This window comes from Apiospora hydei (genome assembly GCF_038363865.1).
Source record: "Apiospora hydei strain CBS 114990 chromosome Unknown utg000008l_segment0_segment0, whole genome shotgun sequence".
Lineage (NCBI taxonomy): Eukaryota > Fungi > Ascomycota > Sordariomycetes > Amphisphaeriales > Apiosporaceae > Apiospora > Apiospora hydei.
The window spans coordinates 1,260,919-1,288,611 of NW_027117367.1; the positions used below are offsets into that span (position 1 = coordinate 1,260,919).

General features: G+C 54.0%; 7 protein-coding genes across 7 annotated transcripts; 4 read left to right on the forward strand and 3 right to left on the reverse strand.

Moving 5' to 3' along the window:
- Positions 1–583: 583 nt before the first annotated feature.
- On the reverse strand, positions 584–7,892 carry PG997_010985 (PH domain-containing protein; the record flags this gene model as incomplete). Its single annotated transcript, XM_066815300.1, has 5 exons — positions 584–738; positions 796–1,433; positions 1,504–1,784; positions 1,832–7,345; positions 7,422–7,892. The coding sequence occupies 5 exons, from the start codon at positions 7,890–7,892 to the stop codon at positions 584–586; spliced, it is 7,059 nt and encodes a 2,352-aa protein (XP_066664590.1).
- Positions 7,893–11,128: 3,236 nt separating this feature from the next.
- Positions 11,129–12,172, forward strand: PG997_010986 (uncharacterized protein; the record flags this gene model as incomplete). Its single annotated transcript, XM_066815301.1, has 1 exon — positions 11,129–12,172. One exon carries the CDS (start codon positions 11,129–11,131, stop codon positions 12,170–12,172), a length of 1,044 nt encoding a protein of 347 aa, XP_066664591.1.
- Positions 12,173–15,469: 3,297 nt separating this feature from the next.
- PG997_010987 (uncharacterized protein) lies at positions 15,470–16,220 on the forward strand (the record flags this gene model as incomplete). The annotated part of the gene is made up of 2 exons (XM_066815302.1): positions 15,470–15,755; positions 15,853–16,220. 2 exons carry the CDS (start codon positions 15,470–15,472, stop codon positions 16,218–16,220), a joined length of 654 nt encoding a protein of 217 aa, XP_066664592.1.
- A 3,828-nt stretch (positions 16,221–20,048) lies between these two features.
- Positions 20,049–21,125, forward strand: PG997_010988 (uncharacterized protein; the record flags this gene model as incomplete). Its single annotated transcript, XM_066815303.1, has 4 exons — positions 20,049–20,276; positions 20,365–20,504; positions 20,586–20,860; positions 20,902–21,125. The coding sequence occupies 4 exons, from the start codon at positions 20,049–20,051 to the stop codon at positions 21,123–21,125; spliced, it is 867 nt and encodes a 288-aa protein (XP_066664593.1).
- Positions 21,126–21,652: 527 nt separating this feature from the next.
- Positions 21,653–23,734, forward strand: PG997_010989 (uncharacterized protein; the record flags this gene model as incomplete). The annotated part of the gene is made up of 3 exons (XM_066815304.1): positions 21,653–21,795; positions 21,863–22,180; positions 22,234–23,734. The coding sequence occupies 3 exons, from the start codon at positions 21,653–21,655 to the stop codon at positions 23,732–23,734; spliced, it is 1,962 nt and encodes a 653-aa protein (XP_066664594.1).
- Positions 23,735–24,027: 293 nt separating this feature from the next.
- PG997_010990 (uncharacterized protein) lies at positions 24,028–25,767 on the reverse strand (the record flags this gene model as incomplete). Its single annotated transcript, XM_066815305.1, has 2 exons — positions 24,028–25,423; positions 25,529–25,767. 2 exons carry the CDS (start codon positions 25,765–25,767, stop codon positions 24,028–24,030), a joined length of 1,635 nt encoding a protein of 544 aa, XP_066664595.1.
- Positions 25,768–26,337: 570 nt separating this feature from the next.
- Positions 26,338–27,446, reverse strand: PG997_010991 (uncharacterized protein; the record flags this gene model as incomplete). The annotated part of the gene is made up of 2 exons (XM_066815306.1): positions 26,338–27,162; positions 27,210–27,446. The coding sequence occupies 2 exons, from the start codon at positions 27,444–27,446 to the stop codon at positions 26,338–26,340; spliced, it is 1,062 nt and encodes a 353-aa protein (XP_066664596.1).
- Positions 27,447–27,693: the final 247 nt, after the last annotated feature.

A 27,693-nucleotide genomic window follows, 5' to 3' on the forward strand; every position in this document is an offset into this window, starting at 1 on the left:
ATGATAATGGTGGATGGCCAGGATGCGATGCCGCGTTGCAATGCTTGAACCGTTCCTCCTTTCTTCCCACCCGCCAATCCAGACCGCCTACCCTCACTCGCGCCGGCTCCGAAAAGCAGCAGTCAGTACAACACACAGCAAGAGTGGCTGGGGCTGAATGTCAAGTCAAAAAGTTGGAAACGCCATCTCAACTCCGCAAGTGTCCATAACAACGCAAACGCGAGCATTCGAGCTTGTACGCATACAAGGGTATAGAGATTAAGTTGCAGGGCGAAGTCGATCAATCAACCGAATCGAAAGACACAAAAAGACACAAGTAAACCGATGAAATCAGTGACAAGAAAAAAAGTGGTGTACAGCAAGAAAAGTCGTTGACGTCGTCAGAGTCCATAAGCGGTCTTCATAACTCAAATGGGGGCTTGTTCAAAGTGTAGATATAGCGATTGACTTGAATCGAAAAAGAGATCCATGTGTCGTTTTGGCTCGAGTGGTATTAACTTCCAAAGGCTATCGAACATGTAAAGGATGATTTTTGGGTTTGTCGTCAGCGCATGGCTGGACTCAGGTCTAGAGAGTGACGTGGTTACGTCCGGGACCTCGAGGTAGTAGGTATCGAAGGAGTAGGCGTCGTCGACCGCCCGGGGTGGGCATGGTTGTGCGCAGGTGCGGCCAGATGATTCGCCGAGCTGTGTCGGTTCCTCTTCGAACTGTGCGACAGCGTCCCAACGTCGTGTTTTCCTGGTACATTTGTTAGCATCAGAACCAGAAAAGCGGATCGATCGCCTGGGGACTTACCATCGCAACACGCGCGAACGTTCTCAAGCCTATCCGACTCGCGATCCTGCTGCTCAATAATCTGGCGCAACTCCTCGGCGCTGTCGTTCACCTCGCTGGCCTCATAGATGGCATTGTCAACGCCTGTTCTACTCTTGCGTCCCACACTGCTGAAGAGCCCACTGCCATAGCGGCTCAATCTCCCGATAGTACCAGGGCGTGCGGAAGTCCTCTCGTGCGTTGGCGTCAGCGTCGGGATGGCCATCATGTCAACGTTGGGTGATTCCGTTCTTGTTGTCCGCGAGTTGTAGGACGATAACGATGCAGGTCCCCGCGGCCGGCTTCCATTGGTTGTCCTCTGGCCCATAGCGGGATTGAACTCGTTTACATCATCCTGGGTGATGTTCCCCGCAATCTCTTCGGTATCGGCCTGACCCTCATCGCCCGTTCGGAGCAACAGGTAGGAGAGGGCGTTGAACCATGTCTCGTGGCGCTGACCAGTGGTGCACGTGAACTTGATGGTTCGTCCGGGTGAGATGATCACCAGACTCTTGCGGTGCAGACCAGGTGGCATGGGGTTGTCGTCGGATACCACCCGAACAGCTTCAATCGGGACACTCTTGGCCCGCAGTTCAGCCTTGCCCGCTGCCGAAGGATCGCTAGTGCTCCAGTACAGAGTGCGTGTATAGGGGGTGGACCCAGAAGTATCGCCTGTGACGGTTCTCGGACATTTCGCCGCGGCCTGCTTTGCGGGTGTATTTCCAGAGATATTCACCAATCATTGTCTGGGTAATGGCCTGGATCATGCGAGGATCAGTGCCGGCGAGATCGCCCATATCGACACCCATGGTACCGCCATGGGTGTTGAAACGCGTATCGATCTCGGAAGTAAACGACGAAAGGGACGATTGCCTACTCCGTCCGGGTCCACGTGTCGGAGAGTTGAATTCGGCATTTCCTAGAGCCGAGTTCGTCCGGCCTGCTCGGGGTGTCGGTGTGCCTAAGCGAGGCTGAGACTGAGAAGCAAAGGATGCTGGCGACATGGGTCGGTTCTCACGCGGCGTCCAGGGTCTTCCACCGTTCTTGTAGGCAGAGGCGGGAACCAGCGGCGGTCCCATGGCGCCCCTAGCGCCAGCTCCGCTCGATGAACCTGTGCGTGCTGCTTCGATGGCCTCCTGTGGTTAGCGGGCAAAGGCGGGACGGTTTGCGCAGAGCTCTGGGCGCTGGCTGAGCTGCCCGGTCGTCGCGCAGGGATGGGTTCGGCTCCTGCGATGAGGCCGGAATCGCCACGGGCACTCTCCTGAGAGGGGCGTTGGTGATGACGGATGGGCGATCCCGGTGTAGCGACGTACGGCGTGTGGGTCACCGAGTCCGAAGACGTGGTTCGTTGGTGTTGCTTCTTTATCATGAGGTGCTCGATGCCTTCCAAAGTCAGAGCTGTTTGGCAGCTGTTGTCCGAAGTTGGCACCTTTGGCTTCCGCGATGGACGTGCGTCAGTGTTAGTGGACATCTCCTTGAACGGTCGCTGGGATTCAGGTGTCTCGGGTCCTGCCGTCACAGAGCTTGGCGATTGGCGGGTCTCATCCTCGGCAATGAACGGCACGGCACTCTTGTCCTTGTTTCTTCTGCCCGCAGGGGTCTGCGGGTCACGCTCACGAGGGATGATGAACGCATCCCGCTTAGGGCTGCGAAGAGACCCGGCCTCCTCATTGGTCTGCTCAATAGGCTCGGTAGATACCGCAGAGACGGAGGAGTAGTTGAGGGATGGTCTCGCCACTGCAAGTGACTTTCGGAGTGCCTCTAGCTCCAAAGCATGGCTGGCAACTAGCGCCTCCTTCTCGGCCAGACTTCCGGACTTTTGGGCCTCGAGCTGACTTCTGTGCTCCTCGCGGATGCTGTCCAGATGTTGGGCAAGATCGGCCTCGTGCTCCGACTTCAGAACATCCAATTGCTTCGAGTGGTTTGACTTCAGTGCCTCAAGTGCAGCAGCAGTTGTCGAAGCATGCGTGCCGTTCAGAGAATCGATGTCCTTGTCGTGAGTTGCCTTTAGGTTCGCAAGGGCTCGGTCTAGCGCTGTCTTATGTTCCGTGCGGAGAGACTCTAGAAGGCCGCCGTGTCGCATATTGAGCTCATCAAGCTCCTTGGCGCGCGAAGCTTCGTGTTCTTCACGAAGAGCCGCCAGATCCTTCTCATGGGCCGCACGCAGTGCCTCGAGTTCTCTGGCCTGCGACGCGCCAGTTTCGGAGCCTAGCGCCTTCAGCTTCAACTCATGGCTTGCTGCCATCTCTTCCTTCAACTTGACCATGGCAGCTTCGTGTTCCGCCTGTCGAGCCTTCAACTGTTCAGCATGCATTGCCGAAAGTTCGTCGAGTTCCTTAGCCTTCTGGGCTTCAGCTTCGGCACCGAGCGACTTGGTATGGATCCCGTGACTAGCGGAGAGCTCCTCAAGTGCTGCAAGCTTCGATGCGGCAGCTTCAGCTTTGAGGGCCTTGATGGCCTCCTCGTGAGTCTTGGACATTTCCTCGAGCTCCCTGGCTTTCGTGCTGTCGAATTCGGTACGCAAATTCTGGACATGCTTCTCATGGGCTGAAGTCATGTCCTCGAAGTCCTTGGCCTTCGCAGCAGCGTACTCGGCTTGCAAAGCCTCTACCTGCTTTCCATGAGCAGATGTTAAAGCTTCTAATTCCTTAGCCTTAACGGCGGCCAACTCAACCTGCATTGCCTCCAACTGGGCGGCATGCTCCGAAGAAGCTTGCTGCTGGGACTTGGCCATGAAAGCGTTGTGTTCCTCGTTGAGCTTCGCAAGTTGGTTGTTGTGCGTTGAGCGCAGCTCATCGATTTCTTTGCCCTTGGTGGCCAGAAGGGCGGCTGTGGCCGCCGCAAGTTGAGCCTCATGGTTGGAGAAAATATTTCCAAGTTCCTTCGATTTGGCAGCCTCATGCTCGCTTCTCAAAGTTTCCAGCTGTCGCTCATGGTTGGCCTTGACAGCTTCCAGCTGTTGAGCGTGCTTGGCCTTTGCAGTCTCCAAGGCCGCAGCAGCCGCGGCACTATCTCTCTTGTGCGCCTCAACGATCTCAGAATGAGCAGCATTGATCGCTTCTAGCTGCTGTGAGTGAGCGGCATCGCCTTCGGATCGGGTCGATTCCATTTGCTTGGACAGAGCAGCCTTGAAGCTCTCCAGCTCTTGAGCACTGGCAGCAGCATGTTCCGCTTTGAGGGTTGCAAGGTCGGTCGAATGAGACTCCTTGAGTGAGGCAAGTTCCTTGGCGTGGGAATCCATAAGTGCATCAAGTTCTTGGGAATGGGACTTTCTGAGCGAGTCGAGCTGGTTGGCCATTTCCGCATCAGCATCAGCCTTCGTTGACGCAATTTCCTTGGCGTGCGAGGCGGTCAAAGCGGCGATGGCAGCGGCTTGTGCGCTATCTCTTTCAAGCTTGAAGTCCTCAAGCTCCTTGGAATGCGCGGTCTTGAGTGATTCCACGGCTGCCTGGTGAGAAGCCTCATTCTTTGCCTTGACTTCCTCGAGCGTCTTTGCATGAGTGGCTGCGAGACCTGCGATGGCCGCGGCTTGGGCAGACTGGCTTTCTTGCTTGGATTCTTCCAGTTGCTTGGCATGCGTTGCTCGAAGACCTTCCATCTCGCGGTCTAGACGAGCAGAGCTTTCATCGCGAGCTGATTGCAATTGCTGGGCATGCTTGGTATGTATTGCCTCCAGTTCTCTGGCCAAAGTTGTCTCGCCGTCGGCCTTGGTAGACTGCAGCTGTTCGGCATGGGTGGCCTTGAGGGACTCGAGTTCTCGGGCAAGATAAGCATCCGCGTCGGCCTTGGAAGTTCGTAGTTCCTCTTCATGCGTAGCCTTGAACAATCCGATCTGCTTAGCAAAGCTGTCGTCACTTTCGGTCTTGGCCGACTTGAGTTCCTGAGCATGTGCGGCTGCAAGGGAAGCCAGCTCGGCGGCATGCGCAGAACTGGCAGCGTTCTGAGACTGTTCCACCTGTGTGGCATGGGCAGCCTTCAGAGCCTCAAGCTCCTGACTGTGAGTCGCCCGAAGATTGTTATTTGCTTCGTCAATTTGCGCGAGATGAGCTGCCTTGAGCTTCTCGAGCTCCTGGGCATGGGCCTCATCGCTTCCTTGCTTGGACAAGTCGATCTGTTCCGCGTGTGCTGCCTTGAGTGACTCGAGATCCTTTTCGTGGTTTGCGCTGAGCTGCTTCTTAGCAAGTTCAATCTGGGCTGCGTGCGCAGCGACAAGAGCTGCAAGCTCAGCCCTGTGTGCTGTATCGCTCTGCTTCTTCGCAGAAGCCAGTTCCTTCTCGTGATTCGCCCTGAGAGTCTCCAGCTCTGACGAGTGCTGGGCCTGGAGTTCTGACTCGATCTGAGCAATTCTTGCGGCATGATCAGCTCGAAGGGCCTCGAGCTCGGCGGCATGAGCTGCAGAGGCTTCTGCGGACTTGTTGGCAAGTTCAGCATGGGTGAGCTTCATATTTTCAACCTCTTGAGCATGTCGAGACTTGGCTTCGTCCAAGGCACGACTTATCGCGTCGGCATGGCTTGCCTTGAGGGAGTCTACAGCAGTGGCGTGGGCATTTGCATTCTCGGCATGCAGTTGCTCAATCTGTCTAGCATGCTCCTGCTTGAGATTCTCGGCGTCTTCGAACGAGAGGCCGGGATCCCTGGCTGAAGTAGGAGGCGACGGGAACTTGGCGAGGTTGTCGTCCAAGTATTGAGTACCCATCTCACTATACTCCGAAGGCGCGAAGTGGCTGACGACTGTGTTCATAGACACGGGGCGATCACCCATAGTCGCCAGAGCATTGGCAGGCAGCTCCTGCATCGGCTCTGTCATCATACTGCTGTTGACCATGAGCATACGCGGCATCGCAGGTACTGGAGGTACAGGCGGGGGTGGAGACACGGTCCTGCACCTAATAGACCCGGGTCTCGAGTAGATGCTCCTGTTGGGGGTAGCCGAGCGGTTCGATTCATTGTCACTGCCATCAAAGTCGCCAAGCTCAGCTGCCAGGTTTTGAACGCCCTGTTGAGGAGTTGTAGCAGCACTGCTCTGGGTATAGCTTGCGGGACTCTGGAAGCTGGGGTCCTCGCTACCCTGTCGAGATCGTCGGAAACCGCCCCGGCCAACGCGTGCAGGGAACTTGTGCTGGAAAGGCGGGAACTGGGACGTGGGGGTGCGTCTCCCATCAAAGCCATACTCGTCATCGGTCGAGGCCGTGCTGTCAGGGTGGCCGTTGTGGGTAAACAACTGACTAGGCTGGCGGCGGCCTCTGAGAGTGTTTTTGGACGGACTATCAGTTTCTGTCATGGCATCGTCGGAGCTGGAGAAGTCTTCTGCGCCCGTATGGAAATCGTCTGTGGTGTTGCCACTGCGATCGTTGGCAGTATCAAATTCTCGCTCGTTGTCGCTGGTCTCATGGGCAGTTTCGAAATCATCTGTCTCGATGCTCTCGGCGACTGGCGGGATACTTGACCGTTGCCTGGAGAACGACCGATTGCCCGTGATGGTGCCATCGTCCGTCTGGTCTTCCCAGTCTTCCTCGTCAATGTAGATCTCGCTACGAACGGGTCGCAGGTTACCGAGCAGTCGTGGTGGCGGCTTCTTGAACTCCTTGCTGGTCTCACTCTTTCTCGGGCGTCTCTTCTCCGGCATGGGGTCCTGGCGAGTCTTTTCCAACTCATCGCGAGCATCCTGGAGCATGCGTCTCAGCTCCAGCTTCTCGGTCTTCTCCCTGTGAACGTTGGTTCTTAAACTCTGGATAGTTCGCTGGGCATGTGAAAGAGAAGTTTTGAGTGTCTCGGATTCAAGCATCGAGTGTCGAAGAGGCGTGCCCTTAACGGGTGACGGTGGAGGTGAGTCATCAGGAGTATCACCGCTGGAAGCGGCTTTGAGCTCGTCCTCGCTCATGCCAAAGTTTTCTTGTCGATCACTCATCCTACTCCTCTGTGATGAGATCGCCCTGGCGAGTTCCTGGTTTTGGCTAGTCAAGTCCTCAATCTTCCTATTCAGTGCAAACCGCTCGGAGTCGGCCATGACGAGGTTGCGTTTCGCAGCGCCCAACTCAACATCATGAGTCTTGACGGCGGCTGTGTATTCGTCAGCGAGCCTAGCGTGATTCATCTTGACCTCGTCTAGCTCTCGCTGCGCAGTATTCTTTTCGGACTGGAGGTTATTGATACTCTGCTGAAGCTTCTTTTCGCGATCGGCAGCCTCCTTCTGTGCGGCCATGAGCTCATGAACTTGGGTCTCGAGGCTCCAGTTCTCGTCCTTGTAGCGGCTCTCGCTCTCATCCAGATTCTTGACCCGCTGATGCAATCCTTCGGCGTCATATTCGAGTCTAGACCTCTCGATCTTGATATCACGAAGCTCCTCTTCCTTCTCAGCGAGAATGGACTGCAGATTCCGTACTTGGGCGATCAAGGATGTGCTGATTTCGGCCGCGAACTCAATGTCATGTACACGCTGGGCCGGCTGGTTGCGAACTTTGCGGTTGGGGACGCTCAGTTTCGCCGGAGAGGCGACTGCCTGGGTTTCGAACTTGGAAGGGCTGACAGAACGCTGTAATAGAACACCAGTTAGTAAATCATTCTGATGGCCAGTGGTTCTCTGCGATTAACGCAGGCGAGTCGCTTACCCTGCCGCCTCTGCCCTCGGGCACAAGTGATCCTTCAGCACCACCCTCATTACTGGGGACGCGGGCCTTGGGCAAAAATGCCCTTGCACTCTCCCTAGCGACTTCATTATATTCTCGCTCGATCTCTACAAGCTTCTCCTTGAGTTCTTCGGAAAGCTCGCCTTCTGCTTGCTGGTCAACAACCTCTTGTAGTCTCTCCTCGAGCTCTCTCCGTTGGGCCACTAGAGCAGTGCCCAATCGTCCGGCTTCTTCCATGCGGCGATCCGTTTCGGCGAGATGTGCTTCTAACGCTCGTTTTGCTTGGTCGGGTGAGGCATTGGGGCCAAGCGCGAGGAGTTGGGAGTCGAAGTTTGCAAATCGCTGTCGCGCGCCGTCCCTCGTCGGAGGCGAGACCGGTTCGTCAAACGGGTCATTCTGGAATGCGAAGCCAGGAATGGGCGACGAGGGGGCTCGTCGCCCGCAGCTGACCATGCGGCCATGATGGGCGGATGTTCGTGGTTGCCGAGTTCAAGAGGGAATGCACTGCATTAGGTGCGCAATTTCCCCTTGAATTAGATGTGCGACATACAAGCCGTAGTCCCTCGCCTGCTGAAGCAACCAGAAATGTCCCGAGGTGGTTGTTGTGAATCGTCCCCGAAATCTAAGCTTCGCAGTGATTTGTCGGATATGGCGCGGGGCCGAGGAAGGCCAGTGCAAAAAACGGCAGGTGCGGCAGACCGGTCTGCAGCCAGGAAAGCAGGGCAGCAAACTGGGCCTGAGGAAAGCTCAGTTGGCTCTGTTTGTGTATTCCCAACAGGAATGCACAGGTCGCGCGCTTCGGAAAAAGAAGCCCCTGACAGCGTTAACAGGAGACTCGAGAGTGCTCTAACTAGTCTCAGTCGCACGAAATAGGCGGAATGCGGTCAGAGCTAGGCGTATGGTACAGCGTCTCAAGACTGGGTTTTTGGGCCGGTTTGTCGGTCTTGCGGGCGGGCAGGAGGACGCGCCCAGGAATTGGCTGAGTCGGTTCGGACTAGTCTGGTAGCTGGCCTGCTCGGGCTTTTGGCGTGTCGCGCTCTGACGGGCTGCAGTCGCTTCAATCAAAGCGGCCGAAAGGTGGAAGAAGGATATTTGGGTAAGCAGTTGCCTTCTTGTCGGTATCCGTACGGAGATTGTCGTGGCCCGATGTTTTTGTACAGCTGGACGCTTTACTGTTCAGCAACTGGTTGGCGTTCTTGTAACAATTACTGGAGGCGCTCCAGATACACATACACACCCACGCACACAATTGGGTGGCACGGCAGGAAAGATGGAGACACAAGCCGACGCAGGGATCCGGGGATATCTTACATGCACCAGGTAGAGAGATATTCGATCGAAAAAGAAATAAACGACCCGGATTTCGCTTTCGTCGCAAGCACAGCTGCCCTGATTGGATTTGAATTTTTAGTGTCTGGCCAGAATCGCAAACAAGGTCGCTGAGGCGGTCGCAGTCTGGACCAGCAAAGGGAGAAAGTCGGATGGAATGCGGTAGCTGCCGTCGAATCGAAATGCTCCAGTCTCAGATGCTCCAAACTGCCGGGAAACAGGGATAGTAAAACAATTACTTTTTTGGAAAAGGCGGGAAAAGAAATTGGTCGAATGGAACGTGAACGTCGTCGAATTAGTCCGTCGCAAGAAAATCCTCGTTCGTAGTGGTGGGTTTTTTTATCTTCTATAGCCGAGAGAGGAAAAAAACAAGATGCACAATAAAAGAAATAAGTAAACAATTAGTCGATGTGGTGAGTCAAACGAGTGGAGGGGGTGGTGATAGGAGAACGCGTCTCTGGACCGGATTCCCATGTGCAAGTAAACAATAGAAAGAAGAAGGGGACGGGAAGGGGAGGCACGGGAGGCCAAGGAGAGAGAGTAACGACTCTCAAGGACACCCCAGACTTAACGTCTTTTGTTATCAGGAGATGTCTCGCGATGGGAACAACCCTATAGAAAGGAGGGATTAAGGGAGTTAGGGAGAGAAGGGAAAAGAGAGAGGAAGCGAGATGCCAGAGAGAGGTTAGCAGCCAACAGACAGACCAAAAAGAGCAGGTCGACGATGGGGAAGAGAGGGAGAGGAGGGAATGAGCGCAGCACCGGCACCACAGAGAGATTGGTGAAGAAAATGGCAATTGGTGCCCCCATTGCGACGGGATATTGTGGACGAATTTCCCAATCGGGCACCCAGGTCAGAGCTGGACAGGCATCGTGGGACCAGTTCATGCTAGCTGGGCCAGGATGCCAGGGGTCCAGGGTCGATGCCAGCAACCCAGCGGGATGTGCCTGGCTCCAGCTGCACACGCCAGCAGAACTACGGAACGACTACTGCGAGCCCAGGGAGCCCAGGGAGGAGTGCGAGGCCGGGATGCGGTGAGGTGGGAAATGCGCTTAATACGGGAGATCCGACTTGCCATGTCACCGTCGCAGGTTTACGAGGCACCACGAACTACTTGCTCTGGCTATTTTAATAGATCATCTCTTCATGCCCGACCGTTTTTGCTAAGACGTTCGACACTGCTTCTATGCGGAGCTCTCGAGCACTCGACTTTTCTAGTCGACAACTGTCTAATAAAGGCTGCACTAGCAAACGTCATTTCAAGCCTTGATGTTGGACTTGATATTATTGTTTACCTTTCAATGCTATTCACAACCCAGGCATGGATATGGATAGTGGCTGGGATAAATCGCCCGTTGGTAGCATTTGGGCATTTGTCTACCCGGTTGCCCACTGCGTTGCGTTATTTGACCTCAGTGTTTCGATAGCCCTGGAGTTCCACCCACAGGCAGAGAGGGCTTGAGGGCTCGCTCACACCCAGACACGCGATGGGATACCTATTCACAGCCGTGACAACAAGTGACAACAACCACATGCACATGGACATGCACATGCAGGCCCGGTACCAGAACCAGAACCAGAACCGGGACGCACCTGTCGCAGTGTGGAAAAGCAAGCTCCAACGGCTGCGAATGATGTTTGCAGGACACCCGGTTGCCCATCGCTACAGTCAACTCTCTTTTCCCCAGCTTACGAGTTATTGACATGCGAGCCTCATAACAGGCCGGAACGCGTCAATCGATTGGTTGTCGCCAGCGTGCCTTTCGACACGCGCATGAATAATGGTGCAGGACGCCAATTTTAGAGCTGCGGACCGACATGACGCTAATGGTGGGGTCTCCCAAGAGCGAAGCGATCATTTTCTTCCCCTTTGGCAAGAGCCTGCGTTTCTTTTTGTTCTGCTCGACCTTTCTTCTCGCCAGCCGCTCATCTGCTGGCTTCCAATGGCTGAGAACCGTTCATGCCATGCGAGGGGGGACTGTTCGTTTGCCATATTGTTCGCGACGCTGGGAATCGTCTGCTCCTAGTAGTATATTGGACTCCGCCCCAGGAGGGACGAACCTCTGGGCAAACGACCCCCATTGCCCCACACTCGTTGATTGACCTGCATGCTTTGATCGTTATCTAATTGGCCCCCTGAACACAAGGCTACGCTAAACTGTATTTGTAAGCTTCAGCCACACCAACTTCAAGCACGGCTTGGACAGGCTGTGGCAATCAGTACCATCCCTGACTCTGATCTCCCGTCATCTAAGCAACCACAGCCTTGCTGGTTTTATGAAAGACAACCCCATTGCAATAGTGCCCCATACCTAATATCGTTTATTTTTAACAGTTCTGGAGTTCCTCTGAGATTATCATGACTGACACAAACGCTCCGGCCGCCGCTGCGCCAGCCGATGGCCCAATTGCGCCCGTGTCGCTCTTCAAGAAGCGAGGCGCAAAGGGCAAGGCCGCCATGAGAAAGCGCCCGGCAACGCCTCCGCCAGCAGAGAACAGCGATTCCGACTCGGACTACACATCCTCCGAAAATGAATCAGGTCAAAGGGTAAAGCGACGGAAGAAGAACAGCGCCGTCGTCACAGCCTCCTCCAAAAACAATGTCGCAGCACCCCAACACGAGTCCGCCACCCTCTTCGAGGCCGATCGTAGCGTCCCCATGACCAGCACCAACGACGCGACCAAACAGAGCAACTGGTACGACGAAGACAAAAACCTACTAGGCAAAACCCGGGCCATGCCGAATAAAACGCCTACCGACGCACCCGACGGCACCTACAAGGGCCTGGCCAGCAGCAACAACTTCATCCAGAAGAACCCCAACGCGCCGCAGCGGTCTGTCGGCCCCATCAAGGCGCCCACCAACATCCGCACCGTGACGACGACCGACTTCGCCCCGGACGTCTGCAAGGACTACAAGCAGACGGGCTTCTGCGGCTTCGGCGACAACTGCAAGTACCTGCACGCGCGCGAGGACTACGCGCAAGGTTGGAAGCTGGACCGCGAGTGGGAGAACGTGACCAAGGGCAAGAAGAACCTTGGCGGCACCGTCGTGGCCAGCGCCGACCGGTCCAAGGCAGGGGATGACGACGACGACGATACGGCCGAGGCCGCCATGCTTGAGAAAATCCCGTTCGCCTGCATCATCTGCAAGGGCCCCTACCGCAGCCCCGTGGTGACAAGGTGCGGCCACTACTTCTGCGAGCCGTGCGCCCTGCAGAGGTATAGGAAGGACCCGAGCTGTGCGGCTTGCGGCTCGGGGACGAGTGGGGTCTTCAATAATGCGAAGAAGCTCACCCAGCTATTAGAGAAGAAGCGAGAGAAGGCCGCCAAGAGGCGGCAAAAGGCCATCGACAATGGCGAAGAGGTTCCCGATGAGGAAGAGGAGGCTTCGGCCAAATAGGCTGCTTTCGTCGAAGCCTACAATGAATAAAAAATGTTAAATGGATCATTGTCAGTGATGAATACTTGCAACCTGGTCTTCGCGGATACTGTTACGCTGATGGTTCACTCTCACTACTAGATAATACGAACTCCCGCATCTCCTGTCATAACAAGCCTGTCATAAGTCGACCATGCGACGACAACCTACACCTCGCGCAATGTACTCTAAGCCGTGAAACTGAGCCAGTCTGCCGTCAATCCTTATTTCTGACCCTACTCCGTATTAGTTCTCCATCGACCGTAATGGTAGAGTGGCGCAGTTTGATTTGCAATGAAACGGTTATCCCGGTGCCCGGGCCTGTGCTTTACCCCCCATGCTTTCTTTACCCACGCGAAGTGGCCCCCGCGGAAAAGAAAGGGGCTTCAAGGAGATTTGGGTTTGCTTCCACAAGATCCTAGCCCAGGTACAGGGAGCAGGGAGATTCTCGAAAACATCGCTTCGCATTCTACGATATATCTCCGGTAAATAGAGCGGAGTATCTGATATAAAGGTGGTAATAATACATGGAGAATATCCTGGTGTGTCAGCATGTCGCGTGCGATCGAATGCTTCTCTATTTTGAAGGCAGGCACATGAACGAATTGCTCAGTGTATCCTCCTACAGGTCAAATTATGACGGGATAATCTTGAGTTGTACGCCGTATGGACCTCACCTTGTGGTCTTCGAAAGCTCAACGCACACAGAGACGAACCCACCTTGAATAGGCTGGGCCTCCGTGTTGGAGGCAAGCAGAGATAACAATGATATGAGCCCATTGCAAAAATGATGTTTCGCCAACGCAAATGTATTGTACCAAGTAATCAATCTACCGGCAGAGCCTAGCAGCACCGAGAGCCTGAGGCCAAAGGTACGTGCCGGTTGTTGCCCCCAGCTTCAACGGGCAAGAAACTAGGTAGACACATCTCCCACGGTTCATGTCCGGTTGGCTGTAATATGCGTTTATGAATGGGCCAATCAATACACGCCAAGCAGGCCTGTTCATCTCAATGTATCGTTTTCCTCGACGCCTCCCAAGGCTCATTGGAAAATATGCAACTTGGAGGAGGATGCACGCTTGCAGATATCACCGTGTCCTTAATGGAAGATCGATCGAGCGCACACAAAAGCAAGACCGCTGGGTAATCTGGGTAAGCACATCCCCATTGGAAGGGCATCTCAAGCTTGGGCGTTTCATGATAGACAGCCCGAATGGCTGGGAGGGCTTCCCCTTTCACCCTTCCAGGTTTTGGACACGGCGTATTCTGAACGGAGATACCGCAAAACCTAGAGAGGCTGGAAATGGTCTGGTGTCCAATGCATGATAACGACCGCAGATGACCTTGAATGTGTATATATCGAACTTCATTTCTTCGATGACAAATACCACTCAATGGCAATGGTGAGGGAAGTTGCTGACTGGTTATGTTTCAATAAAGCTATGATGGTAGTCCACTATCAGTTCAACCACCAAAAGCTGAGTCATGAGAATCCTCTGGACATTTCATCTCCCTCTCCACCTGAAAGGGGATAGGAGCCACTACCGGCAGCCTCCGGGCATAATTAATGCCGCTGGCCCAGGCTGAAGGATATTTCACTATGCATCTGGCTATTCAAAGTATCCGAGATCGATCAAACTACGTCTCAAGTTCAAATATTTGCATAGTATCTTCCTAACTTTCTACATCGGTCCCCATCGCCTACTGATCACGACGCTCCCGTAGATGTATATGTATGTGTTATAATAGTATCTAACACCCTGAGGTGGAATAATATACTCTAAAGGGGTCCTACATCGCTCCCGTTGTGTGCATCAAAGCTGTCCACGCGTGACGCAACTTTTGCACTGGACATAGACAGTATTTGACATACATTAGCTCATGTAGAAAACGAAAATGAAATCCAGATGTGTTCCCTATTCGACAGCTCAAATGAGTGACTCAAATCAAGGCCATTAAATCTAGCTCGGGATTAGTCCTCCTATTTACTGGATATTGGCCCTGTGGTATCGTCTTGCTCGGCGAGCTCCTGGAACCGGGCTTTCTCGGGTTCTAGGATCCTCTATCGTCCCACGTGCGACGCTACCTAATTTCGATATGTACAGCTTAAGGTCTGGGTGTACTGCTGTACAGTTATCGTGGCTCTCACGACCATATTCACCATGGTTGTCTCTTGCGTTCATTCGACATGCATCTATTGCCTTCTTCTGCACAACTGTGGACATGTCTGCATGGCCCGGCGGTGCTGCCTGTATCCATGCTGGCTCCGAAGAGGTGTTCAGCTCGTATAGCGCCGCGGGCATCCTTTCTCACTATGCTGTTCATAGCATCCCCGTCGTTCTGACAATCGTGGTCGACCAACATTTCAGTATACTGCTTTTCTGTATCAGGAGTTCAGACTTGTTGCCAATATCATCTTGGCCGCATAGCGCATGTTCTATGTTGTTTCCTATAGGTGCAACCCTACCAGAACTTCGTATTGTTGCTTGGCAGATGAACCATACGTGTCTCGATCTCGCAGTTACCCCTATCTTGGCACTATCTATGTAGCTTCTATACACGAGTAGCACCATGAGCCAAAAGATGCCTATAGATGCCTATATTTAGAACAGCCAGTGCATGTAGTATCTAACATAGTAATTATCTGCTACTGTTCTGAGCAATGATACTAACAAAGCTAATGGCACGCATTGCAACATGATGAAATACAGGATTATTACAGTTAGCAAATGAGTCACTCGTGAGAAAAGAAGAGTAAGCCCCAAAATGATATTAGCTTCATAGACATGTGTTTTCCCTCTTCAAGTATCGTGTTTTCTGTCTTGGGATTTGGGGCTACTTCAAACTGCAAAAATGGCAGAGTTTCGGCCATTATAATCATGCACCTGTGTATAGGAGTACCAGGGGGCGGGCCTTGTCAAGGAGGCGTAGCATACTCCCCAGACGGCACACCTGCCAAGGGCTTTCTAACGAGGGTACATTCCTCCGGCGTCCAAGGACCCTCCGAGGAGAACCCCGCCGCCACCAGTTGGCCGATCACGGGCGTGGTCCCTGCAGGGAAAGTGGATGCCATTCAAACTTGGTACACATGTTCTTACGGTACTGCCAAGACCCAACACGCGATACGAGGTTTATCAATCCCGAGTCGACGCGTAGGTATTGGAGAGAGGGAGATAGACAAACCCATCGACTTTTAACTTTTCATCGCCTTGAGCACGATTGGTACTCTTTGATTCCTCCCCTCTATACCCTAGCCAGTCGACATCAGCAGATTCAGGCATGATGACGCGACCTCTGACATATGTCGCGATCCTGGTCGCGGCTCTGTCGTCCATCATTTACTTCCTGGACCGCAACCTCGAGTCTTTCTACATCTTCCAGCTGGACCATCTCCACGACTTGGCTAAGCGAGGCATCGCTGCTCATGGCAATGACACACGCGCCATTGTCGATTACATTACGGCCGAGCTCCATGAGATGCATCCCGAAAACGTCAACCTGAAGCAGGAGTGGTTCTTCAACAACCACGGTGGCGCCATGGGCTCCATGTTCATCATCCACGCCAGTGAGTAACTCACCAAACTCATACCTAAGTAGCCTTCCCCGCCGTGCGTTTCTTTTCAGAGCTTACCTACCTACCCTCTCTTCCTCGGATCGCACAGGGATCACCGAGTACCTCATAATCTACGGCTCCGCCATCGGGACCGAGGGACACACGGGCCGCCACACGGCCGATGACTACTTCCACATGCTGACGGGCGAGGAGTGGGCCTACCGGCCCGGCGAGTACGTCCCGGAGGTCTACCGGGCGGGCTCGGTGCACCACCTGCCGCGGGGCGAGGCCAAGGGGTACCGGATCCCCGACGGCGGCGGCTTCGCGCTCGAGTACGCGCGCGGCTGGATCCCGCCCATGATGTTCTTCGGCCTCAGCGACGCCGCCTTCAGCACCCTCGACCTGCCCACCGTCTGGACCACCGCCGCCGTCACGGCGCGCGAGATGGTTGGGAACCTGCTCGTGGGCAAATTTTGAGAAGGGGAGGGAAGTTGAGATGCAACAAAACGCGAAGGGGTTCGAAAATGTGGCATGTGGTATCTTATATGAAGTCGTTTGTATAGTAGAAGTGTCCCTCCCCCTGTTGTTCTGCTCAAGAATGGGGATGATGGTCACGTGTGACATACCTTAAATCAACATCATCCCCTAGTGTCCGTATTCGAGATTTTCCGAGGCACAAAGAAGTGCGCCGTCCGTAGATATGCCGCAGTTATCTTGGTGGATTTATACAGAAGCAAAGGTTAGGTTCTGCCAACGGTCATTATCCATAAGGCGACCAGCAAGCTGTTTAAAATCAATCCACCGACAGCCCCAGAGCTCAAACCTGGATGGCCTGTTCAGAGTAATGATACAAAAGCTGGTAGATAGAGGGTTTTGGAGCGTCAGCAGCCTCGGTACCACCCTCTGTACAACAAATGTCTGGCGTAGACACATGCGATATTCTCCAAAAACTCAAGTGTACTGACAAGGACAACGTACTTCAGAGATATCACTCCTGGGACCGTCTATGCCCTTACAACCATGGCTCATATGCTTCAGAGTACTGGGTGTGTTGTAGCGATAAATGGAACCCAACTTGATGGATGTTTATATGGGTGCTTCGATGAGGTTTCACTTACGATGGGAGGGTTTTTACATGACATCAGCGGTTACCATAACTCGACCGCATGTGCTGGTGTTGTGAATGAACATAGTGTGTGTGTGGATCAATATAACCTCATTCCAATTTTGCCCTTTACTCAGGGAATTGAAGTTTCTAGTCTGAGCGGTGCTCTTATCTCTACCAAAGCGCCATTATGCTCTGGAGATGGGTTCCTCATCATTGCGGCCTGGCGCAGGAATGTTATTATAGAACAGACAGCAGCCGTGATTGAGCTCTAAGCCTTCTTCCACTGACTGGCCTACATTGTAGGATTGGCTTTCACCACGGCACTGACCAGGCCACTGATACGACTAGGTCTCTTATAGCCTGTTAACATCGGCGACTATTGGAATTGATTCATAGCCATTGGCATTCTGGCCCAACGGGTAGAATACTCCAACGGGGATGAATCAGTTCTAGTTATTTTTGCCAAATGATCTTCAGAGGCTGCAGCTTCGAATCCGGACTCGGCCTCAGTGCTATCGAGGTTTTGCGCATTTCAAGGTCTTTTTCAGCACAATGGCGACTGCCGTTGACTTGGTGCCAACCATGTGATGTCTAATGTGTATAGAAGTGCAAACGTGCTGCCGATACAATGTTCTCATTTTCTTTCTAAAAAGTGTGCCCGGAGTCATTCGAACCCGAGATACCTGGTGGTTACGCTGAGGGAATTAGGTAGGATGACGAGGTCTCTTATAAGTTAATAACGTCGGCGATTATTATGAATTGGTTCATCGCCATGGGAACATGTAGTGGGATGGCCATGAACCAATTCATTTTTCCTTTTTACTTTTGCTTGCAATTCTATCGGTCTGGAGTTCAAATCCTTCTTGTGCCATCTGCTATCAATAACAGATGAAGCACTGTTTGATAAATTTCAATATCCATACTTACCCCCAAGGAGTTCGTCGTCGTTTCTAGTCAGTAATTCCTCTATGGAGTGCTTTTCGACCAATGTTGCAAACTACCTGTATACACAAGATTTTAATGAGAACCGGAGTAGTGTACAAAGGCAATGATGCAGCAGGCACATAGAAGAGGAATGCTCAACATCACTCGTAGACAAAGCACATAACAGCCCTCTTTTTAGTTAGCATATCCATACACCTTTGTTCCCCAATGACAAAATCTGATATTCACACTGTAATCTTTGTATGTGTGCTTATGGTTCTTACAGAGGCTCACCTCTCAGTCTATTATGGGGTCTTATTTCTTCATTCGCATACCTTACCTATTTCTGCTCATCATGTCAAACCTGGCAGGTCTCATATGGCGAATCACCACCTTGGTCTTTTTGCTTCTCCGAGTGAGATGCAGCAGACACGAATATTTATTCTACCTGCCTCCATTCTGCCGGAGACTGTGGGTCGTCGCCAATGTGCTTAGTTCTTTTCCAGTCACCCCACGGGACGCCGTTCCTAGGGTCACAAACGTTGCATACACCCGTAAGGGGACGGAGCGCCTTCTCTACGAGTTCTGGGCATTCAAACTGCTTGTGCTCGTAGTCCCTCACAGGGCAATTGCTGCAAGTCGAGATCTCGTTGACCACGATCTTTGCCACCTTTTGCACTTCTCGCAGTGGAAGAGCTTGCTGTCGATGACACACATGTTGACTAGATTGCAAAATGGGAGGAGTATTGGTGATTTGCTGGGGTTTTCTTTCGTGTAAAGTGCGTTGAAAGGACTTTGTTGGTGACTTATGTCGTTGAGCCAACCTCTTGACGTACCAATCCTATTTATACGCAGCATTGGTTGACACTAACTGGTTGTTTTATTACCATCTAAACAGTCCCAACATGGGCTTTGTGACGTTTTGACAGAGCAAAATTGGTGGTATCAGACCTACCTGTCCTATGCCCCAGACCTTTTTCTCTTTGGGCTTTGTGGAATAATAACTAGAGTTGGTGTTTGCATCACTTGGATAGATCGTTACCATGCAGGTCTGATATGCGCATACTAAACATCCTAAACACCACCACTGGAAGTTTCCAGGTCCTTTGGATGCGATAGAAATGTGAATTTTCTAGGAGAAAACCAATGAATTAAATTGCAGGATTCTATCAACATGAGCCCAGCAATCAAACCTTAAGGTATGTCGACGTTCACCTGCCAAGGGAGTTGGTCCGAGAGAACCCTCAAAACCCTTTGTGATGTGAGAGCTTCGGGCACCATAAAGGGGATGTATTACCTAGGGCTGAACATACCTATTAGAAGCACTTCTAACTCGCCTAGGGACATCCCAGGACTCGAAAAGAGCAGATTACACTCACCAAAGTTACCTAAGAAAACAAACTAGCGCCTGTTCTGAGAAAAGGATATGAGAAGCGTCTGGTCGTGGTACAACTCACTCGTGCCTCAACGTCGCCTTTTGTCATACGGGCAGGATGATCAGTGAGCTTTTGGTGTCTCACCAGGGACGTCTTTACAATGAAAAGTAGGCAATCGGAAGTGTGTTGATCCACGCACGTCTGATCGGGTGGCATTCAGCAACGTGACGCTGACCTTCATAGTATCGACCTTCAAGTAAAGGTTGATGATATGCTCCCAACACCAAAAGATACCAAAATGGCGGGCCTGTGAGGAGGCGTGGGACATGCATTCAGCTTCATTCAGCTGTACTGCTTATGAGTGGAGCCCTGAGCCCAACCATGGAACAGCCATGTTCAGCTCCTGCGTCGAAGGTCTAGCGCCAGCTTCCCGGAACCTATCATTCTGTAGGTTCCGGTCACATGTAGTGGGATCGATACGCTAATAAATGCATGGCGTGTAGTATGGATCACAGGTGTTGGAGACTCGTGGCTCAGCTTAGTAGACTGGCTAGAACATAACCGCTGCCGATTCTACCAAGCCACATGTCTCAGGACAACTAACATCTTGAGTTCAGCTGGATGGTTGTTTCTATTGAGGCTAGTACTTGGAGATGGCTTGATTCTAGACTCGGCTGTCTTGCGAATAAAGTCATCGGAAAAAAGCAAAGAACAAAGAGGAAGAGGAAGAGGAAAGAAAAAGAAAAACAAAAACAAAATGAAGTTTTGATGTCTGGGCTGGCTTCCATATATACCGAAGAGCCAGGAACCAGTTTCTTCATTCATGTTTCTCCTCTCCGTCCTTCGCTCATATTGCCCAAGTAGATCTCAAACTTCCTGTCCCTTAAGCACATCAAGATGGATGACCGTGATGCTGGCCACGCATCCGAGGTTGAGAAGGCCACTTCGGAGCTCTTCGGCCACGGCAGAACACAGCAACCTTCGCAACGCGGCAGCAAAGTCGCAAGGGGCACTTTTACCCAGTATCCCGAGTCGCTGAGACTTCAACATCACGAGGAGTCTGAACCAATACCTCCGCTTGACTTCGACAAAGCCATCGCGAACGCGAAAGCTCAGGACGAGGATGTCCAAACAGTCTTCTTCGTCAACTTCCCTACGCAGCTTGGAAGGAAACGACCTGAAAGCGCAACATGAGTCGATCGACTTGGTGCAGACTTGGCAAGCCTGGGCCACCACTGTGGTTGAGGGAAAGGTCCAACAACAAGTAGACGCAAGAAAGCTCAGCCCTGATTCCGTGGCCTGTGGCACCTACCGGGCCAAGGTGTTTGACTATCTGATGCGCCGATCGACATGGTGCATACTTACTCATTTATTCCTACGCATTTAGGTAGCGCTTTGGTGTGATCTTCCGCTAACTGTACCATTAACTGACAGGTTCGCGAAGACATTCGACCAGAACATGTCGAAGCATATCGAAGTGAAGAAGGTGGAGTTCCATGCCCAGATTCTGACCACGGTGCTTGAAGGCTTTTCAGTCCCAGCTTCTACCTATGGCCACTTGGAGGGTGTACTCAGAAAGATTAGCGATGGAATCGTCAAGGCCAAGACCAATGATTCGCAGCAGTACTGGATCATGATAACCAAGTACAACTGGCAACCTATCACTCAATCAACCCAGACAGGCAGGTCGCCCAAATACATGGCCCATCGTCGTTGGGGATATCACATGGCTAACCTGATTGGCGCGCAGTGATCCGAGTAATCCAATTACAGGTGTCGCTGCAAGCTCGCGAATATACCGTGGCCAAGTCGAAGTACGAGTCGGTCTCGTTCTACCTGCAGTATAACCAATACCAGGCCGATTTCAATGCGGAAATATTCGCAAATATTCGACCACAGATTGATCAGAAGCAGATAGAGACGGGGATCGAGCTTGCGCAGGCACGCACCACTGTCGTTTCTATTCCCCCGTAACTGTTTGCTATTCTGCCATCCCCGGGTCGGATTCTAGGGTGCAGAGCTTGGGCCATGTCGATACTGCTAGTACTTAACTTACCTCACAACTCATCACTCTGCTTACTTTCCAGTTCACACCAAAACCAGGAGAAAAAATAGATTATACGTGTAGTTCCTTGCGGTAGATACAATAATACTAGCCCATTCTCTCAATTCTGTCGTTAGGCTAGTCTAGTACATACGCGATGTTAGGCCTGACTTGACTGATTCAACCTTATCCAAGGACCCCAGATCCGCTAGCAGCCTGCGTGCGGGTTAGCTGCCGAACTACCCCACACTTAGTGGTCGTCACTACGCCTCGTAAGCGATTCAGGGCATCCATCAGCACCTGCACCTTGCCGAGACAGTAACCCAAACCCCAACCCCCCAAGGGAGCCGAGATAAGATCAGGTCAGATCACCTTACGAAGGATGGTCTCACACAACTACCATTGATTGATATCTCCTGTTGCAACAATCCATCGTCATCCCGCTCAATTAACCACGATGGAGGAAGCCTCTACCCTAATGCCCGAGAAGAAGGGCCAGCCGGCGGAGCGGCAACCGCCGTCCAGACCTCAAGATCAGCAGCGACAGCGGTTCACGGTCCCAAATTATGTTTGGCAAGCCATCATCGCCATGGAGCTCCTGTACCTCCTCTATCCGTCCCTGGCGTCGCTGCCCGGCCTCAACCACCTCTTCCCACCCACGAAGCAGCCGGCACACTGCGGCGGCGCATCCCCGTCATCGCGTTTCGGCCGCTTCCCTCAACAGAACGATCCCTTCCGCTTCATCCCCTGCACGGGCACGAGCCTCGCCCGCTCTCGACGACCCCAACCCCGATACGTCATGGGCGAAGCTCTTCGATCCCAACCCCGACCATTGGAACTGGGGAAACCGAACCGCATCATCAACTAGCGCAAGCGAGCGCAATAGTGACCCGTATGCCGGACGCGGCATCTACATGTGCGGCTACCTCGATGTCCCACTCGACTATACCAACAAGTCCGACCCGCGCATCGCGAGAGGCTGGCCGTGACCAAGTTTCAGGTTTCGGGCCTAGCTGAGAATAATGGTTCCCCATCAAGCAAGAAGACGGAGCGCACGATTGTCATCAACCCGGGCGGTCCCGGCGGTAGCGGTACCGAATATGCGTGGCGGGCAGCCGAAGATATCACGGAGCGGCTCAGCGGCGGTCGCTACGACGTCCTGGGCTGGGACCCCCGCGGCGTCAACACGTCACAGCCCGCGGTGTCGTGCTTCCCGCATGACGCCGACCGGGACCGCTGGGCGCTGGCGATGCTAAAGCACCGCGTCGCCGCAGTCTCGAACAAGATGCAGCTGGACCTGATGGACGCCTTCAACGCCGCCCGATTCCGCGCCTGCTGGGAGCGCCACGGCGATTTGGGCCGCTTCGTCAGCACCGCCTTCGTGGCCCGCGACGTCGAGGAGATCCGCAAGGCGCTGGGCGAGGAGGAGCTGACGGGCTTCATGGTCAGCTACGGCACCGGCATCGGACAGACGTATGCCAACATGTTCCCCAACAGCGTCGGTCGGCTGATCCTTGACGGGACAGAGTATGTGCGTGACCATCGGCTTGCTGGCGGCTTCGGGTGGACGGCTCTCGATAATGTCACCGATGCTTGGCATGACGGCTTCCTAGGCGAGTGTCTCAAAGCCGGGCCGGAGCATTGCGCCCTCGCAAAGGGCGCAGAGGGCAAAAGCCTCACACTTTTCGAGCTTGACGTCTGGGTGCGGGACATACTCGGCGATCTGATCTCGTACCCACTGCCAGCTTACACAGAAAAGAGCGGCGCTTCTCTTGTCATGTACTCGGAAGTTGTGGCTGCTATCTACCAGAGTCTTTACAATCCTCACAGCTGGAAGGCCCTTGCTCAGATGCTGTACGAGCTCGGCCACGGCAACACCACCCTCGCGGGCGAATTCCTCGAGGCCCTCTGGGAGTACGACCCGACCCTGCCCTGCGCGACGACCAGCAAGAAGCCCTCCTCCGAAGAACTCACGCTCATGGTCGTCTGCTCCGATGCGTACGACGACAAAGAGAGGAGCTTGGAATGGTGGAACAACCAGTGGAAAATCATGACCAAGCAGTCCTGGATCGCCGGCGACTCGCGCTTCTTCGTGTTTGCCTGCCAACACTACACCACCTACTGGCCCAAGCCCGCCGAGGTCTACCGCGGCGACCTGAACAACACCCTCAAGAACCCGGTGCTGCTGGTCGCCGAGACGTACGACCCGGCGACGCCGCTGCGCAACGGGCGCCGGCTGCTCGGCGAGATGGGCGAGAATGCGCGTTTGATCGCGCACCACGGCTACGGCCACTCGTCGGGCCGCGACCGCTCGGCTTGTACTGATGCCCACTTGAAGACGTATATCCTGGACGGCACCCTGCCCGAGGACCAGGAGACGGATTGCTACGCCGACGAGAAGCCGTACCTCTACGGCGTGAAGAGGGAGGGCGGCGAGGCGGGCTCGCTTGCGGCGGTTGCGGTCGCGAGCGGGTTTGATCCGGTGGCTTCTTGGCGGGAGCATGTTCGGGAGACGCGGCTGCTTGGGCCTCGCTTTTGATTTGGGGACTTCATGAATAACGATACAATGTTGGGATTGAATAGTTGTGTACTTTCAAGTACAGTGGAGCGTAGCGTAGCAATAGCCTCTTTGGTCAGTCGGATTGAATCATGATGTATTTTGTCTGTCATTCCTACTATGTAGTTGTCTTCTATTGTATACATGCCGAAGTACATTGAAATAATGGGTATTCTCGTAAGGGGGCATACCCCTAAGTGCCCGCCCGACCCGCTACCACAACAGCCTCCATGACGCATTTTGCACGCCGCCATGCATGCTCCTATCATTTGCTTCTACGGTAGACTTCTCCAAAGTTTTGTATACATTCGAAGACGTCGTGCGGCGGCGGCTCGGCGACGGGCTCCAGGCGATCGAGACCCATGTGAGCCCGCCCGCCCGGCCGGTTGTTGAGGTGCCGATACCGGTCGTTGAGGTGCTTGTACCGGAGCCCGTTGTCCCGCACGACGAGGCGGAACTGGCTGCCGCCCGCAGCCACCGTTGACGACCCTCCTCCGCGTGCCGAAAGGAGGTGCGTCCGCGCGGCGCGCCACCAGGCTTCTTGCAGCTCGTCTGGGAGGTCGAGGGAGGGGGACGTTGTTGCAGACGAGCTCGGCCTCGGCTTTCGGCCCTCTTCGGACTGTGTAGGTTAGGCTTGCGGGGGTCCGGGCTTTCCAGGTGATGACTAGGTTCGTCAGGGCGGGGAGGTGAGCAGCCGCGCAGGCTGAGGCCGCGAGGTAGGGGTGGATCTGCGCCGCGACGGGAATCACCCGGGTTTTTCGGGGCCAGCCCACTTCGGGACTCGGGTCTAGGGGGTCGTGGCCGAAGAGGAAGTTGCCTTGAGGCGTGTGTGGGCCGATGCGGAGGATGAGTTGGTGTAGTAGTCGTGATGGTGGCTCCGTCCCGTGAAGACCCGGTACGCCATTCCCTCCTTCCTCTTCTCTCTCGGGACCGCCTTGCTGAGTCGCAGCAGTGAAGAATTCGCTGCCGATGATGCCGGACACCTCGATAGAACGCAGGTGCGTCGACAGCTGCCCCAGCGCCACGCTCAGCCCGTCCGGCGTCCCTTCCGGCCAGAGCCGCGGGTGGCGGAGCTCTGGTTCGTCGTGATCGGGGCCGTTTCTGTTGTCGAACGGGCTCGCGGCGAAGCCATAGCGCAGCTTTAAGCAGCGCAGCATCCGCGGCAGCAGGGGAAGCGCCCTGGCAAAGTCCCGTCGCAGCTGCATGCGGCATGATTCATTGAAGGCGTGGTCGCCGTCGGGAAGGTCCCAGTCGATGTCCAGGAGGTTGGGGAACCGGCTGGCGATCTCGCATAGGGACTTGGCCACAAGCCGGCGCTGGTCGCGGTGCCGCGCGGGTTCGCACCGGAAGGAGGTGATGAAGGGGACCGTGGGCAGCGTGCGGTAATCTGTGAAGTCCTCTTGCAAGCCCACGAAGGAGAAGAGGCACTTCCGTATCCGCGACCGACCGTCGCGTAGAGGGAGCCGGAAGCTGGTGTCGTCCAAGTCTATGTGGTTGGCTTCTGAGGGGGAGGCTACGGCCAGGACCAGCTCGATGCCCCTTTCGTAGTTGCCGTCAAAAGAGACGCCGGACCAGGTGCGTAGGTACTCTAGCAACAATGTCACCGCATTGGAGAAGTATATGTTGTTATACCGCTTCTCATGTTCCGTCTCTGTTTCTTCAGGCTCGTGACTGGGTCGGGGCTGCAGTGTCAGTTACGTAGGCTATCAATCCAGGGGGTTGGGAAGGCAACGACTTGCTCGTATGCAGAGACAGTAGAAACGAGGATTCATTTACGTAGGTAATGCCGCGGTAAAAGCGATGCTGCGGACGTAGGACTGCCGCGCGGGGCTCATGATGTTTCCAGCCTCGAGGACACGCTCCTGGTTCAGGCGTAGGGCGGCGAATGTAGCCGATTCTACCACGGCTTGCCATTTTCGTGACACCCTAGCATAGGCGCATACCATGTCCGGCGGTGATGCTGCTATGGCCATCTGCACAATGGGCCTCAAAAGCTCGGTGGGTAGTCGGTCCATGTCGCCGGGTTATTTAGTGTGGCATCTGAATGGAATCAATCAATTGCGTTGCCGGATGATCGGAGTCAGTTACTCATGCGACATGGTTTTCGTATTATGGGCAGGTATTGATTCCGAGGCGATATCCGGACACTTGATGGGGGAGGGTACGATTTACCAGATGGTTGACTGCTTGCTTGGCGGTTTGAAGTGAGGAGGCGCGGTCACATGACTTTGTCCACGCTGCGACGGCAGCCAGCAACAGCAGCAAGGAAAGCCAGTGAGGGAGACGTTCTCCTGCTACCTTGAGCACTATTGCCATATGGATTTGGTAAATATAGCCGGCTATAGTGCGCTTATGTCTTGACAGAACAATAGAAGTGACCGCACCATAGCGAAGACGCTTATGATGTGCCAGAAACCAGAATTTGGCTGTATCTCAGATAGCACGGGACTTGATCTAATGATAGGTTGTAACAAGGCACTTCGAGTTTGATTATGTTCCCTCGTCACGGCAACTCTTTGAGCTGCATGCGAGGGGCTCGCTGCCAACTGTAACAGCCCCTTCCCCCTTCTAGCTTGGCAACCACTTCACACCTCCTCATGCCCCGTCGTCGTAGTGAAGGGTCCGCATCCCTTCCCGTTGGGTGAAAGCAGGGCCTTGGGAATAAACTGAAAGAGATACACCTGAATATCCGCCGCCGCGGGTATGCGTTCAATTGCAGCAAACGCCGCCGCCTTCCAGCCTAAGTCCATCTCCACATGGAACCCGCTCCCCGTCTCTTCGTCGTTCGACGGCGGATCCTGCCCCGCACGTTCCGGCTCCAGGTTGGGGTCATACCGGTAGTGGAATATTCCCTGCGGCGTGTGCGTGTGGACGCAGACGACGAGCTTGCGCAGAGGGCAAGGAGGGAGCTGGCGACGCACCCTATCCTCCTCCTCCCCTTCCGGCCACAGGGATGACCAGAATTCCTGGCCGATGGTACCTCTCAGGTTAGCAGTCTTCATGCGCATCGCGAGCTTCGCCAGGACCACGCTGAGAGCGTCAGAGGTACCCTCTGGGCAGAGCTGCGGGTTGAGGTCGACCACATAGTGATGGTAGTCCTCTATGTTGACGTCGTTGCGGTTCATCTTGAACGAGCTCGTGCTGGTGCCGTACCACAGATTGAGATGCTGCAGAGATTCCAAGGCCAACAGCTGCTCGGAAGGAGCGGAAGGGGACAGCGCAGCGGTAAAGTCGTGGCGCATCCGCACTCGGAAATCGTGGTCGTGCGCGCCGTCGGCCAGGTCCCATGTTATGGTGTGCAGTTTCGGGAATCGGCTGGCAATCTCACAGCAGGTCCGTGGCATAAGCCGGCGCTGGACCAGACGCATGCGCCAGCTGGGCCAGCCCGCGAACGACCGGACGACGGGGACCTTTGGGGAGCGTCCTGTAAAATGTATCGTCCCGAAATCCCACGAACGAGGAGATGCACCGGTCCGTCTTCCACTCCTCTGTATGAGGGAGCGGCAAATTTGGCCTTTGGTCTGGACGGCCTTTGTCTGTTGGGGAAACCACAGCGAACGTAGGATTTCCGCACGGGGGTGACGATCTCGCCTGCCTGTAACAGACGTTCTTGGTTCAGTCGAAGTGTGGAAAACGAGGTAGGCTCGATCAGGGCTTTCCAATCTCGTGATACCGCGGCCCAGACACCGGTCATATGGGGAGACTTGAAGATCTGGGGATACTAATACTCTCCGTGGATGACATTCTTGTTTTCAGTCATATATGCAAAGACAAGAATAGAAAAGGGGGCCCACCCGGCTTCAACTGACCGTTGACGATGCCGCCAAGGGGCCTAAATGACTGACTACATCTACCGTACCTACTCTACGTAGTAATGCATTTGCCAATAACTTTTGTAGCCCGGGAGGAATTATCCGTATACTACTTGGTCTTCTACAGAA